The sequence below is a fragment of the Triturus cristatus genome, chromosome 3_1 (assembly GCF_964204655.1).
Source record: "Triturus cristatus chromosome 3_1, aTriCri1.1, whole genome shotgun sequence".
Classification (NCBI taxonomy): domain Eukaryota; kingdom Metazoa; phylum Chordata; class Amphibia; order Caudata; family Salamandridae; genus Triturus; species Triturus cristatus.
Window position 1 is genome coordinate 1,035,467,181 of NC_140583.1, and position 16,548 is coordinate 1,035,483,728.

The 16,548-nt window shown below is 46.6% G+C and overlaps 1 protein-coding gene across 6 annotated transcripts in view; it reads right to left on the reverse strand.

The window, feature by feature from the left end:
• RAB3GAP1 (RAB3 GTPase activating protein catalytic subunit 1) overlaps positions 1 to 16,548 on the reverse strand; it is a 673,051-nt gene that overhangs the window by 416,127 nt on the left and 240,376 nt on the right. For all 6 annotated transcript variants that reach the window (XM_085645769.1, XM_085645771.1, XM_085645770.1 and 3 more), the window contains one exon: positions 13,310 to 13,388. In XM_085645769.1, the coding sequence (XP_085501895.1) occupies positions 13,310 to 13,388 (79 nt within the window). The remainder of the gene's footprint in view (positions 1 to 13,309; positions 13,389 to 16,548) is intronic.

Below are 16,548 nucleotides of genomic sequence, written 5' to 3' on the forward strand. Positions count from 1 at the left end.
TCGTAGTGTGCTCTGTCATAGCGCGCAAGTAGCGCTTGTGTATTTGCAATGCGCCACATGTTTGCAGCTTGGGAGGCGGTGCGTTTGCCAGACGCGTCTAGAAGTTTTGATTCCTTGTCTGGCGGTGGGGCTTCTCCTGAGGACTGAGAGTTAGCCCGCTTTCTAGCTGTGGAGACAACTAGGGAATCTAAGGGAGCAGGGCCCTTAATGTATGCAGGGTCTGTGGGTGCCGCCTTGTACTTTTTCTCTATTCTAGGGTTTAGTACCCTGGCCCTGACAGGGTCTTTGAACACCTCTGCAGCATGCTTGGTGACACCCTTAAGCATGGGCAAAATAGACGTGGATTTGTCCTGAATGTCAAATGTGTCCAGTAGGAAGTCGTCTTCCACTGGTTCGCTGTGCATGTCCACCCCATGGTAGTGTGCTGCTCTCTGCACTAGGTGATGAAACCCTAAGGAGTCCTCTGGAGGAGACGGCCTGGATGGGTATAGGTCGTCCTGAGGCATATCAGGTATGTCAGGGTTGTGGTAGTCTTCCCATGGGTCTGGGGTCCCCGGTGGAGTGGGGTCCATTGGGGCGTCAGCCGGGTCATAATCCGGGTCCCCGTCATCCGGATCTGGGGACGGGGTCGGGGAGTAATGAGGTAAAGGTGGCGGAGACCTGGGAGGGGGAGGGGGTGGAGGAAGTGGAGGAGGAGGTAGTGGGGAGGGCACTCTGAGGGGAGAAGTGGCAGAGTCCTTCCGTTTGGGTGGTGGAGGAGGAGCCGGAGTGTCAAGGCGTCTTTTCTTGATAATTAAAGTCAATAGCCCAGTCTTTGGATCTTTAGATAGAGTCTTTTGCAAAGGGTCTGGTGTAAACAGAGCCAGTGGCGTCGAATCGTCCGCTGGCGCCGATGATTTCGGAGCCGAGGGCTTCGATGGTTTCTGTGCGCCATGCTTTTTTGGGGCTTCCGGTTTTTTCGGCGTCGAAGGAGTTTTCGGCGCCGGAGCGTCGGTGCCGACAGATTTGTGTTTGTGTTTGGTCGGCACCGAGAGTCCAGGCTTCGGCACCGGTGGCTTCGGAGTCGAGCTGGGTATTACTTTCTTCGGTGCCGGATGCTGTTTTTCGGCACCAGGCGTCGGCTGGCTCGAGCCCGAGCTGCCGTGAGACTTTTGAGGCTTCGACACCGGGCCCGAAGGTGGGGTGATAGAAGCTTTGTGCTTGGTTTTACCCAGGCCTGCAGGCGAGGGTGTAACCTGAGTCTCTTTGGTTTTGGGCGCGGGGGTGGGAGGGGGTATAGTACTCGCGACCCGCTGCGCCGGTGTGATGTCCTCCACGTCGGAGTCGTCGGCCTCGGAAGCGCTGACGACGTCGTCCTCCTGCTCGGTGTGTAGTTGCCCCGAAGCTTCGGCGCCGTCTCCGAAGATGTCCGGTGGAGCTGCGGACGATGAGTGCGCCATGGTGCGTCGAGCTCTTCGATCTCGGATGGTCTTCTTTGATCGAAAAGACTTACAGGCGGGGCAGTCTCTGGCCTCGTGTTCTGGAGAGAGGCAAAGGTTACACACCTGATGGAGGTCGGTGTGGGGAAATTTAGACCCACATTTTGGGCACTTTTTGAACGGAGTCCTTTCCATCGGCCGGGACCGGAGTCGAGGAGGGCCCGAAGGCCGGTGCCGATGTACGGGATGGAGAAAAGTGCCGCTTCGAGAGATGAAGATGATGATGAAGAAACTCGAAGAAACGAGGATTTTCCGTCGAGGCTGGAACCGTAGAAGTTCGAAGCCGGAGCACGAAGTATCACATCCGAGCCCGATGGCGGAAAAAAACAATCTGAGGATGGAGCCGAAGCCCATGCGCAGTACGGACCGAAGGAGGAGTCACCGAACTCGTGACTTCCAAAGACTGTCCAAAGAACAAAAACAAACTGCAAACATCCGGGCCCAACACCAGATGGCGATCTATGCTAAGTGTACAATCTGCAGCTCATATGCCTCGAACATATTTTTTCATTAAATGCAACAGTTTAGGACAAATACATATGATGTGCAGCAGGGATTCAATTGCAAGCCTACATAAATGACAAACAGTTTTATCTTTAAAAGCTGGGATCCATTTCCCTTCAAAATCACGAATCGGATTATAAAACAATCTAAACCTTAAAAATGTCTTTTCCCCATAGACCGGCAAATTTGACCCTATATATTCTTGACTGCAAGGTGTAGGTATCAGACACAAAGTCCATATGTTTGTAGTTTTCAGCTTGTGCCAAGTCTGAGTCCCACTGTTTAACAGTAAAGGTATCACGAAGGAGAATTTCCCGAGACGACTGATTCATTTGCCCCAGTGTCTGTCGATCAGGTTAATCGTAAGATTGTAATCCCGCCGATACAATGTGCAACTCTAAATCCTTAAAACATTCACAGATGTAATTCATGGTGCTTCTGCAGTGGAGTGATGTTAGAGATTTTAAACCTAATTCTAGTCTTATGATATAGTGGGGATTTGCTGTGCAAAGATGTAGTAGGTTGCGTACACATTGCATAAAAAAACTTATCAAGACCTTGTGAAAGAAGGTGGGAGAAACATACAGCAGATATGGGATCAATTTCATGTTTAAAACTTTTAATGATGTGTGAGAAAGTGCCCTCTTTCTTGCATGGTACGCCCCCACTTTTTGCTGAATTACTGATGATCTTTGACTGAGTGTGCCCTGGGCTCCTGCTAATCAGGTACCCAGGGCCTATGTTCCTTTCCTAAAACTGCATTGAAGCCTAAATCCAATTGGCATCTCTGGCCACATGTCAGCCCCTGGAAAATGGTACCACAGGTAGCAAGGGAACTGTGACCAGAGAATGCCCCCAAGGGCTGCAGCGCTTATTGTGCCACCCTTAGAGGTCCTGTACCCTGACACACACACACACTGCCTTTGCAGGCTGCGTGTCTTGGTGCAGAACAAAGTGAAGAGTCGACATGGCACACATCCCTGTGTGCCATGCCCACAAAACCACTGCCCAGGCATAAATCAGTCACACCTCTGGCAGGGTGCACTATAGCAAAGGTGAGGGTACAGGTGCATGAGCCCTGTACCCCTACAGTGCCCAAGTGCATGCTTAGGCATTGTAAGTGCAGTGCTGCCATTAAGAGTATATGGTGCTGGGAGTTTGTCATTACGAACTCCACAACTCCATAATGGCTACACTGAAGACCGGGAAGTTTGATATCAAACTTCTCAGCACATTAAACCCACACTGATGCCAGTGTAGGATTTAATATAAAATGCACAACAGAGTGCATCTTAGAGATGCCCCCTGAATCTCGACCAACTTATAGTGACTCGACTGAGTCGCTGCTTAAAGCAGGCCTCCTCAAATTACTGCCCTCCTGTAGTGAAAGAAAGAAAACAGTCATTGGAAAACACAATAGGTTTTGCCTATGCGAGATCTGTTGGCTTAGTCACTTTTTTCTTTAAATGCTGTGCTGCTGTTCAACATGGCTTAGAGTAAAGAAAAGAATCACTATGATGTGGCCAGCGTTGACTGCAGCATAGCACTATTATTACCTTTACTTTGAGCCATTTTGCACAGCAGCGGTCGCTGCTGTGCAGAATGGAAAAAAAAAACTGCTGAGGCTAAGAATTCACGGGTAGGAGCTGATGTTCCTTGATGGGCAAGGAAATTAGACCAGGAGGGAGCGTGCTGTGTGTTTTAGGGTTGCAAAATTTAGATTATTGGGATACTTCTCTTTGGGATCTGTTCCTTCACAGTAACCTGCAAACCTGAGAATTTTGTGGATTTCGACCTTAAAATGCAGGAAGAGGGGACAACATGCGGAGTATATGGGATATGATGAAAATACTGGTGCCTGTCTGTGAGTCTCCATCCCTCCTCCCCTGCCCCCATCAGATACAGTGGCAGCAGGCCCAGATGCAAGTTCATTCCTAGCCGTCACTGATGGGGTGGGTAGTTCCTTACACAGTCCACTCCGAGCTAAGTCTAGGAGGTGCTGTGTCTCTCTTGGCTGCCACCTCTCCTCCCAGAAGGGCAAAACATGGAGGCCCTCAGTGGGGCAGCAGTAAAGGAGGGCGCTTAACAGGATATGTGCCTTTTTGAAGGGATACTTGTTAGTGTGAGTATGTGTGTGGGTGTGTATGCGTGTGTGTGTTGTTGTGGTGGTGCCTGTATTAGTGCGTCTGTGTTCGAGTTAAGTCTGTGGTGTCAGTGCTTATGAAGCAGCGTGAATGTGTATAGATGTGTGCAATCATGAATGCCTGTCTGTCTGCTTGCGTACGCGTGATTGCCTCAAAGTTGATCGGAATGCCTGTACCTTAATGGATGTAATGGTGTATGTGGTTATAACGGTCAATGTGCTCTTAACTTCATATCTATTCTCAACGCTGTAGCGTCCTACTCAGCCCGGGAGCAGGCAGCAGATCACGCCACACACAGAGCTCTGGTTTGCAGGTCGTTATTCTTCAGCATGCAATCGCTAACTGAACGCACTGCGTCACAAACTTTATTAAACACACCCAGTCACGCCCACCAGATTACATAATGCTTGTAAGGAGTCTACTGAGGAACACTAGAGGCCTCATACACAAACACAGGATACAAGGTCTCACTCTTTGTTAAATAAAAAGTACAAACAAATATATATACATATACACATTATAACTCCTCGAGGAGGGGCGGCTTCATCTGGCATCTCTGGAGAAGAGTTGGATGCTTGACTTGGGAACGCAGGTGGAATTGAGTCACTCCTGAGGTCAGTCGCTGACGAACATCGAGGCAAAATCTTAAAGTATGACAAATCTCTGGGAATGTATTTTCCAGGCTGTTTTGTGCAGTTACCACAGGCACGTTGCTTGCCACAACTCTTAGCAGTACAGCATCATACGGAGCATCAGTCTCGAGTGTCCGCTTTTGCTGAACAAGAACTCGGTCTCCTTTCTCCAAGACGGGCTCGAGCGCATTGGCACTTGTGGGCGTAAGCCTTCATTTTGCATTTGCGAGAGGTGTCAGTGACACGGATTTCATCAAGGTCTATTAATCGACTGGGGGTCGATAGTGGTATCTTTGTTACAAAAAAAAATAATTATTAGATCATGCAGTAGAAGTGCTTTCTCTGTGGGAAAACCAAGGAATGTAGGAGTATTGCTTCCACATTATTCCTTCCATTTCAAATGTTTTCCCCCCATCAGCCATTCAAATAAAAAGAGAACGTGAAGCATAAATGTTCCTAGAACAAGTTATGAATCAATTCCAGTCAGCCCAGACATTTATGATGATGCATTACTTTTAGAAACACAAAATGTGGCAGTAGATAAAATGCACCTTGTCCCACCGTGGCAAATAATTTTCTGCCTCTAACTTCACAGAGGCCCTGAGATTTATCTTTGCTTTTGTAATACTATTGCCGTCAAATGTATTAATACAAACCAGTTTTTTTTTTTTTTTTGGAAAACATATTTTATTGAGCGATTGCACAGATGGTACAGGACCCTGAATATCAGGGTCAACAACAGCATGACATTGCAGTATATCGTCGTAGCAATCTATTTGTGCATTTAGCAAGGATACATATTGAACAATAACAACCCCCCCCTAACTCCCCCCACCCCTGCGTCGCACCCTGCCCATGGACTCCATACCCTCGCCCCACAACCCCGCTGCCACATCATGCCGTAAGAAGAGGAATTCCCCAGTCGTCCCCTCCTACCTGGCACCCCTTCTTCCCGACTAGCCTCCCTAGGCCTTCCACTAATTAATCCACCTCTTCCACTGGTGGCTCCAGCCACAGTCCCCGGTAATCCGCCCATCTTTTCCATATTTTATAGTGCTTGCGTGGACACCCTCGGGCCACAAATATAGGCTGTTCCAGCCCCATACAGAAATCTAGGCCGTTCTTCCATGCTGCAATCGATGGGGCTCTAGGCGCCTTCCACGCCCTGGCAATATCTCTTTTTGCCAGCGTAAGGCCTAGCCGCAGTAGGTGCTGCTTGTATATATTGCCCCCAACGCCCTCCATAACATGAAGCAATGCCAAGCGTGGCGTGCGCGTAATCATCCACCCCAGCACTTCAGCTAGACAAGAGATCACCCCCTTCCAGAAGCGGTCCAGTGCTGGGCAGTGCCAAATAGTATGTATAAATGTTCCGTCCTCCTGACCACACCGCAGACAGTCCGGAGCAGCAACCAAACCCGCTCGGAACAGAATACAAACCAGTTTTGAAGTAATTAAATTTACTGTTTTCTAAGACTCTGATAAGAGGCTCGAATATGTATTTGTGTTTAAGTATTTGTCGAGCGATGTATTACCAGAGGGCATCATGGTCCTAGGTTGTCAAAAAATGTGCTACTCTTAAAAAGATAAAGCAAGGAATTTTGTGCTTTAGGAAAGTTCAGAAACCAGTGGGTGGTTGCCATCACTGAGAAGACCCAGCTTCACCTTTGAGATTTGAAGGATTCAGTGATTTTATGACTTGCGAGTGGTGATAACTGGATACTCACAATATAAGGGGAGCATGCAACATAACATTTAAGGTTTTAAGTACCAAGCATGAGGGTTTGAAAATCACCCATTCCTTATTAGTGAGCCAGTGGAGTGAAGATAATGCAGGAGTCACATGGTCTTGTCCGGCCGGACCTATAAACCATTCTGGCCCCAGAGTTTTGGACCAGCTGCAGAGAATGAAGGTGACACTCTGTAAGACCAAGATACTGAGCAATGCAGTGGCCCAGCCGCGAACAGATAAACGGGCTCATGATCTGAATTTTCTGACAGGAGAAGAGTAAGGAATAAAAACAATAGCAGACTATTACTTTAATTTGTGTACTAGCTAGTTTGGTGTTGCCCGTCTTAAGTGCCAATGTTGAGAGGGCCTTTTCACAGGTAAAAGTTTACATGAGAAGAGCGAGCGCACATGACCAAAGACTGACTGAAGTAGTATTGTAATGTGTACTACAATAAGTTTGATTTGTTAAAATATATGTGGACCTCATATACACTGTATGTACACTGTCTATAGACCATGCACTATCCGTGCAGAAAGCTAGCAATAATAAAAGCAAAATGTTACATAAACACGGAAAAACACTGCTGTTGTTTTTAATGGCAAGAAAATGTGTAACCACTGTTTTTTTTAAGGTATTGAAATCACAGGAAAACACTGAAAAAACTCAACCAGATTTGGCCAAAAATAGAAACTGAAAACAGGAAAGCCTAGCCTGATATTTTCCTTGGTAACACTGATACAGGATTGGAAGTCAATGGTGAGTGCATGGAGTATATGCTTGCCAGGGTTGAGATTGAGCTCAATGGCAAGGCGGCCATGGTTGATGTCGGGATAAGGAAAAAGCAAAGTGCTGGATGTCTCTTGGGCAAGGATTTGATTGCCCCTGAATTGGTGCAGGACCTGGAGCCTTTATGGTTTGACCAACATCAGCTGTGTTGACCGGAGAACAGGCAATACATCAGTCTCAGAGTGGGACTGGGATCATTCCTTACTTGCAGGGACCAGGAGAAGTTCATTTCTACAAAAGGAAAGACTCCGGAAAGGCAATGGTCGTGGAGGCCAGCAGTTCTGCACCGAAGGAAAAGGAACCTGAAGTAGATCAGGCGCTGGAGTTTGGGTCACATCCAGACCTGCAGTGTTTTCTAGCTGCTGGAGGGCCCACCCAGGAAGATTTATGCAAGGGACAGGAAGAGTGCTTTACGCTTGTGGGACTTCAGAAGGAAGCCCAGGAAAAGGTCAGCAAAAGGAGTGGTCAGGAAACACTGTTGGCTGGGAGGATGGATTACTTTATAGTGAGCCTGTGAATCCTGTGCCAGGAACTAGCAAGAAGCTGGTGGTTTCATTAGTGCACAGGAATGTCCTGTTGCCACTGGCCCCTGAAGTGCCCTTGGCAGGACAATTTGGAATTCGAATGACCCAGGATAGGTTGAAAGCTCTGTTCTACTGGCCAGGGTTGTACAGAGACACTGAGAGGTTCTGTAGAACCTGTCCCTCTCGCCAGATGAGTGGTAAGACAGAAGGGAGTTCCAAGGCACCATTAATGAATATACCAATTGTACGTGTTCCATTTGAGAGGGTGGCAATAGACCTAATTGGTCCATTTGGCACCCCCTGACAGTCAGGCAACAAGTCTAGCATGGTTTTGGTGGATCATTCCACAAGGTACATAGAATCTGTAGCGTTGAGGAGAACGACTGCATGGGTGGTAGCACAAATTCTCCTGGGGATAGTGTCCAAAGTTGGATTTCCAAGAACGGTAATTTCTGACCAGGGAAACCAACTTCATCTCCTCTTACATGAGAGAGACATGGAAGCAAGCTCTTACCACCCACAAACCAATGGTTTAGTGGAGTAGTTTAACAAGACACTGAAGTACATGAAAGGAACTCTGATAGAGAGCCTCAGGAAAAGTGGGATCTTCTCCTGCCATGTTTTGCTTGCCTACCAAGAGATTCTGCAGAAGGGGATCGGGTTCAGTCCCTTTAAGCTTCAGTAAGGACACGAGGTGCGAAGTTCACTCACTTTAGTCCGAGAAGGGTAGGAAGGAACCTCAGAGCCTCCACAGAGCGATGTGGTGGACTATGGGACTGGCCTTGGGAAGTTGATGGTGCAACACGAGTCAGACAAAGGAAAACCTACAGGCCAGCAAATCGCTGATGAAGGAGTGGTATGACCAGAAAGGTACACTGACTGGGTATCAAGGTGGTCAGTAGGTTGCTGCTAAAGCCTATTTGCCCCAGGGCTTTGGAGGACAAATGGTGTAGGCCATGCAAAGCAGTTCAGGTTTCTGAGGTGAGCTACTTGGTTGACCCAGGTGCCACAAGGGAGCCCAAGACAGTGTTCCATGTGAACAGGCTGAAGCTTTATCTCTGCAGAGATTGCACAGTGAATGTCGTGGCTATGGCAGAGGAAGTAGAGGAAAACAGTGAGCCTCTTCCTCACTTGCTGCATAGTGACATATGGGATGGCACTGCGGCAGGGCTTCAGCTACCCCAGAGTTAACGTCTGAGCAGCAGAGGGAGTGCAGAGTGGTGTTGGGACAGTTTACCAACCTCTTCTCACTGACTCCAGCGGCAGGGTTGACACCTAACTGTATGCATGACACAGACACAGGGGACAGTGCCAGTGGAGGGCAGGATGAACAGAATGTATGACTGGGTTCAGGGATACATTAAGGCAGAAGTTGCCAAAATATTGGACCTGGGGGTCCGTGAGGGATCTTGTAGTCCACGGTCTAATCCTGTGGGGATAGTGACGAAGCAATGGTCTACTGACTTGCAGTTCTGTGTTGGCTACTGAGCCCTCAAGGAGGTAACCAAGACCTATGTTCATTCAATCCCAAGAGCGGATGAGCTTATAGATAACGGTGCTGCAAAGTACTTGATCACCTTGGATGTGACCAGTGGGTACTGGCAGACTGCTGTGACACTAATTGTCAAGGTGAAGACTGCATTTTCTATGCCAGAGGGACTAGATCAGTTTACGGTGATGTAATTTGGGTTGAAAAATGCTCTGGACACTCTTCAGCGCCTAGTGAAATATATTCTTTAAGGGCTGGAAGGGCTTTGAGTGGACTACCTGGATGACATTGCAGTGTTCAGCCATTCATGGCAGGACCAACGGAGCCATCTAGGACAGGTGTTAGATAGGATACATGAGGCAAAACTGACCATCAAGGCGACCAAGTGTCAGGTGGAGCAACCCTCAGTAGCATACCTTGGGCATGAGGTGGGGAAAGGGAATATTTGCCTATTGGATGCCAAGATTCAGTCCGTAATTGAGTGGGTGGGGCCTACTACACAGACTGAGGTGAGGGCCTTTTTAGGACTCCCGATGTATTACAGGAACTTTGTGGTGAACTATGGAACTATAGTTGCCTCATTGACTCCTTTGACCTCCAAGAAGCAGTCCAAGAAAGTGATATGGACTGAGGAGTGTCAAGCATTTGAAGAAATGAAGAAGGCACTATGCACTGCACCAGTACTAAAAGCACTGGACTACAGTCAGGCTTTCATTGTACAGATGGATGCCTCAAACAAAAGAAATTGGAGCAGAGTTAGCTCACCTGAAGGACTAAAGGTAAAGAGCTACTGGTAGCCTTTATTAGTAGGAGGTTACTACACAGAGAACAGAACTAGGTATCTATTGAGAAGGAGTGCTTTGCCATATTGTGGACTTTGAATAAGTTCCGGTCTTACTTGTTAAGTACTAGGTTTTTAGGGCAAACAGATCATAAGCCACTGAAATGGTAGAGGACTATGAAGGGAGAGAATCTTAAGTTGCTGAGATGGTCCATTTCTTTAAACGGGTTAAACTTTGTAGTGGAGCACAGAGCCGGGTTGAGCCACTGAAATGTTGAAGGACCCAAAATATCCAGGTTAGGGGTTGGTTTGGGGTATTCTGATCTGGGAAAGGCGTTTGGTGGGACGGAAAAGTTCCTTGCATGGTCATGGGCATGCAGACGTGGACCTCTTCCCCGAGTGCTCCAACTGTAATGACGTCTGGATCCCAAATGCTTATCTTTATTGTCATTGGTGAACACGGAACAAGCAAGTGTGCTATGACACAGGCATGTCTCACGGACTAAGGTATTTTAGCGCTTCCCTCATAGTGGTGAAAGGCTACTGCGTTTACCATAAGTAGCATGAGCGCAGTGGCGGCAGCATACTGTGTAGTGATCAGCAGGAGTGAACAGGCCCTTTTTTACCTGCGTTTCTGGAGTGAGGCCTACAGGCCCACTCGTTTACAGTTCAACTGCTGTATGCTTAATTCACCCTTGGGTTACATTGGTTTGGTGTGCAGTGCTGCACAGCACGTGTGTTATACATGTGCTAGGTGTATGTATGCCTGTGAGTCATACAATGGAGGAAGGATGTAGTGCTGTGCAGTGCATGTATATTATATGTATTTGTGGTGCTGAGTGTATGTGGACCTGTAGATGGTACAATAAATAGGTTTCCGGGTTCCATTTTGGGAGACCCAGAGCTAATTGGAGGAACATGAGAAGGTAGAGGAATCCGCCCAGAAAGATTAGTGGATTGCTGCATTCCTGTGAGCTGAGAGGGACACACAGAGATTCCTCAGTATACTTTAAAGAGGGCTCTTTGATTAATCTGCTAAGAGAATCATAAAGAGTAGGGCTTTACACCGCGATACGTTTACAACTTGGCCATTACAACGCAAGTCATTACAATGACTTGCGCTGGATGGCGTTATACACTAAGGAATAGTATGATTTACTATTCCAACACCTTCCCTACTGTTACGTAGGCTGGAGTTGGAATAGTAAATCATACTATTACTAAGCCCAGTGCCATCCAGCCCAAGTTGTTGTAATGACTGCGTTGTAAACGTATTGCGGTGTAAAGACCGTGATGTAACGTCATACATTCCGTTCGGACCATAGCCAGTGTGCGGACCTAAGTCAACGACCCAGTTTGTCAGGTGTGGCCACCGTGAAGATTACTGCTTGCCAAATTGTGCTGTAGCCTATATACAGAGTGGAGTCAGTGACCCTGTATGCCAAAGAGGGCTACCGGGACTAGGCAAGGAACATGGTCTGGTCGAGACCGTTGCGGAGTGGAGGTGGCCTCGAATGGTGACCAGCACCAGTAGAGTTGCAACCATCTCCCCCCGGTGATGCATGTGAGGCATTTACCAGAGACAGCCGCTGCAGCTTCAATGCCCTCAAAGTGGGCTCTCTGGAAGACTCAGTTCACTCCTACCCTGCTGGTGTGGGTAAGTCTGATTTATGGGCCAGATGGCCCTGGGGGAACTTGTCTTCCATCTAGCACTTTGGCACTGGAACACTTGTGATTATAGAAAAGAGTCGGAGTGGGAATCCTAAGACTTTGCCTACTAGTGGAGATTAACCTGAATCTCGCTCATAATAAATGGGGAACAACCACTACCCCAAGAGATAGGGAAGTGGGGCTCAGGAACTCGCCTATAAAGCACTCTAACCCTGACCTCCGGGGACTGTGTGTATGGTTTGTGAATGTTGTCTTTACTCTGTGTTCATATATTAATACTCCTTTTTCCATAAAAGCAAGTAATTAACTAGAAGAAATCATTTATTGCTGCTGCTGAACGCATTTTGAGCTAAGCGCCTGCATTCACCCCCTTGTGTCTACTTGAGGTCGGGGGGGGGGGGGGGGGGGGGGTCAAGGGCACAGGCACTTTAATTTATATAAACAAAACTTAAGAACTGCTGTAGTAAGCAGTCACTAATAGCCTAAAAATAGTTAACAGTTTCTAGCAAGGATCATGGATGAAGGACAAGGCAAACGTTTGAGACATCCAACACATAAAAACATTGGTAACCTAAGCTGCAGTTCTGAACTGTTTTATGTTGATAGAAAATATTGGGCAGCCTCAGGATTGACAATCACAGAATCACAAAAGTCCTGCATCTCAGACACAAAGCTTCACAATTTACCCCAGGGGTGCTTTCAACTCCAGAGAACTATAACACTATCTTCACAAATTGCAAGTCTAGTCTATGCCTCAGAGTGCCTGGCTCACATCTGGCAACATATATATCATGGAGACTACTGCCTACAGCTCTGTTCTTTTGGCCACTGCTCTGGTTACTGGTTGGATGACTTGCTGATTATATAACTTCTATAGAACTGCCCCTATGTTCGCACTGTCACCAAAACAGACTGTAGTGAATAGGCAAGATCGCTTCACCACATCCAAACCAAACCATTGCAGTTCAAATCACCTCATTCAGGATATAATGCACCCCTTATTAGAAGTCCACAGTGGCTCAGATAGTCAGGAGACCCAGAACATGCAGGCTGGCAGCCTTGGACTCATTGTCCAACATCTTCTGCTTAAACGTTCCAAATGCAGAATTAAGGTGCCTGCATCCCTGAGGCCCCTTGAACTTATGAAAATATGGAGCAGAGAGCTTCTACTGATGTCTTAACTGAGGTCATTTGGTCATTTAATACTGCTCGTCATTTCCTCCAACATTCCCTCTACGGAAGATACCTACCCCTCACTATGGCAAACAGTACTCTACAAGTCTTTCAACACACTCACAAACAACATTTATCCCTGGGAGAGTGCATGCCTGCCCTGAACTTTCTCCTGTCTGACACCTTGGTACATCATACGATTTCTTAAACATTTCAAACGTTTTTATTAACCTAACTATATTAAACTTCATATTTAATATTGTTTTATTAATTCCAAGACATTTTTGCAAAAACTGTTTCAAATATTGGTTACTTTTAAGTTTTTACACTTTCCAAATACCTGATAATACAGGGACATATTTTAATAAAAATATACAAAAAATAAAATACTCACCATCGCACTAGACAATGAGCTCTCGGAGGAAAATCATTGTCTGTGGACAACAAATCTTGCAATGCCAATGGAAGAGTATCTGTGAAAATATGTGGAACACATTCAAAGTCAAATTCGGTACATGATCTGGTAACAATGAGAAAAGGTTACAATTATTTGAAGATCAAGCTCAAATTGTAAACAATGGACTATTATGTGGACATTCAGATCAGTGCAGCGAAAAGGCATTCTGATGTGGGGGTGATGTGGTGGATGAAGACTTGGTACTTGTTTACAAAGTTATCTGCCACCTTTGCTTCCCCACCATTACCACACCAATACTCAAAATACTAACAGCCATAATGGTTTTTTGGCTTATGGTTGCAACTCAGTCAAAGTGTGTTTCACAGACATCTTTCAGTTCTTCAGGGGTAAGAGTACAACAATGCAATGTTTATAATAAATCTATAACCTGTTTCCTTCAAACTCAATTTCATAGGATATTAAAAGACTTTTTTTTTTACAAAATAAAAATGAACACATATTCCTATAGGCATCTTTCTTAGTATAAAGCACTGGCCCAAATAAATCTAGGTGACCCATATTTAACATCCATAATGACTGTATAGATTTAGTTAAAGTGATAATGATTAAAGAAATCATGCTAAAAACAGAAAACCTAAACCTAAAAAATAAACATTAATTACAGAGCAGCACTGGAAGGATTCTGGTGTAGTGTGGGGTGCAACACAGATGTTGGGTATTTGTTCTCCGAAAAAGTCCTAGAAGTCCAGCTGGCTTTATTTTCTGGTACGTTGTCTTTCTTGATATTTTCATTTGTACCTCCTCGGCTGTAGCCAACTCAATCATATTGTTTCCCATTTTTATACTGCCGGTGCCCCTAGGTTGTATCAAATGTATAGCTATCATTCGTTATGCAAGTAATAACCCCATTTTGAAAATGTATACATCGCAGCATGTTTTTCGTGATTGGAGGCTATACTTAATAAGCAATGCTTAGGGGAACAGTCCAACTGTAAGGCTGTCACCACCTGAAGCCTTGTCACAATTGTTTCCCAGTAACTAATACTCAGCATGGGTCAGGCACAGAAATGAGGCTTCTATATCTCTGATCTAGAACAGAATAATAAGCCATGAACAAATTTTCTTACGTTTAATTGGGTCCAAATGAGCGATATGATGGATGTTCAAATTTACAAATTTGACCCAGACATTGCATGAAATATTCCTGAATCTGACAGGTTCATTCATATTAGTTTGCTATTGTTGCTTTACCCTCAGGGTCATCTTTCTTCTTTCTGCCTTTAATGCTCTGAATCAGCAAGAACTGCCTTCACCCTTGTCTCAGGGCATTTGGAAAGGAATTGACTGGGCCTCATCATAAAGGCCTCTTGGGATTCATTAAAAGAACAGGCCTTCTATAGTTCTACAGCCTCCTTCCTTTCAACCGATCATTAATACTTCTGAACTAAAACACCTAAAGGGTTGCAACCCCTAAATATCTAGATTCCCAGAGATAGGGGGCCACCTGACTATCCTTTCCGCTGATGCTTTCCATGTCATTCCAACTTGTTATACTAGACAGGTAGTTAGACTTTATACTTTCTCCTCCCATAAGAAATGTTGCATGGGTGGCAACATCATGGGATCCCTCCAATAACCGTTTCTCCATGCAATATTTGGTTGCAAGCTGTAGTTGGGTTGCCATATAATAGAGCTCTATGTCAGGAAGCACTAAGCTCCCATCCTCTGAATCCAGATTCAGTGTGTCTACTTTCACTCCATTTCTTTTTCCGTCCTGTAAAAAATTGGATTATTTGTGTGTGTAAGGGGGACGGGATTGACGCCACCTCAAGGAATAATCACTACCTTTGTCAGGGTGAACCTTCTGTCACTAAATTAACCGGAGCTAAATGTACCAGGCCAGTCTGGCGGAGGGGCTCCTCCCGAGAGACCAAAGGGTGGCCACGCTTGTAGCAATACTCAAGCCCGGGAAGCCCCCCCAGGAGTGTACCTCCTACAGACCGATCTCACTCTTAAATCCTGAAGCGAAGATACTGGCAAAAGTGCTCGCGACCAGACTTCAACCGTACTTAGCAACGCTCATACACCCGGACCAGTCTGGGTTTATGCCTGGCAGGAACACAGCAATGAACCTCAGACGCCTACACGGGATACTTGCCAGTGCACCCGCCATCCAAGAGGAGGCGGTCATTTTATCCTTGGATGCAAGTATGGCCTTTGACCGGGTTGAGTGGCCATTTCTTTTTGCGGTACTGCAGCGTATGGGGCTGGGACCCAAAATTTGTGCATGGATACAGCTGCTATATTCGCGGCCACTGGCACAGGTTGCGGTCAATGGGAGACTGTCCGGGGACTTTCCGCTGGGGCGGGGAACTAGGCAGGGATGCCCCCTCTCCCCATTGCTTTTTGCATTGGTGCTAGAGCCACTTGCGGCGTGGATTCGGGCAGACCCGGTGATAAAAGGGCTGAAGTGGACAGAGAACTGGGAGGACCGCATCTCCCTCTATGCGGATGACATTCTTTTATATTTAACACAGCCTGAACGTTCGCTCAGTAGCTTATTAGACATCTGTGCCTCCTACGGTAAGGTCTCTGGGTATTCCCTTAACTGGAGTAAATCAGTACTATATATACTTCAGGGCCCTCCCCCGCACCTGCCTAGAGGTGCTGAGATACAGATAACGCTGGATGGTTTTAAATACCTAGGTATTCATATCACACCAAACCCTACACATTTCATCGAACGCAACCTACTTCCGCCGTTGCACAGATTAAAAAGTGATGTGAGGAATTGGCACTCCCTTCCGCTTACAATGTTGGGGCGAGCTGCACCGTTTAAAATGATGGCCCTCCCCCGGTTTCTCTACGCAATACAGAATACACCCATGCCGATACCCGACTCATACTTTAAAGCCATTGCGACGGAGGTGGGACACCTGCTATGGGCAGGGAAGCCCCATCGTATAGCCATGCGTAAGTTAATGCGGAGCTGGTATGACGGTGGTATTGCGCTGCCAAACGTCCATCTCTACTACTGGGCCTCCCACTTGATAGTGGTCAACCAATAGCTTCATGCCCCCCAGGACGAGCCGGCTTTGCGCATGGACAGGCACATGATCGGCGCGGACGGCGTAATGGGCGCTCTATATAATAAATCAACACTAAGCAAACTCATCGGCCCTACGGCTCATACGGTGCAGGTGTGGTTTAAGGCG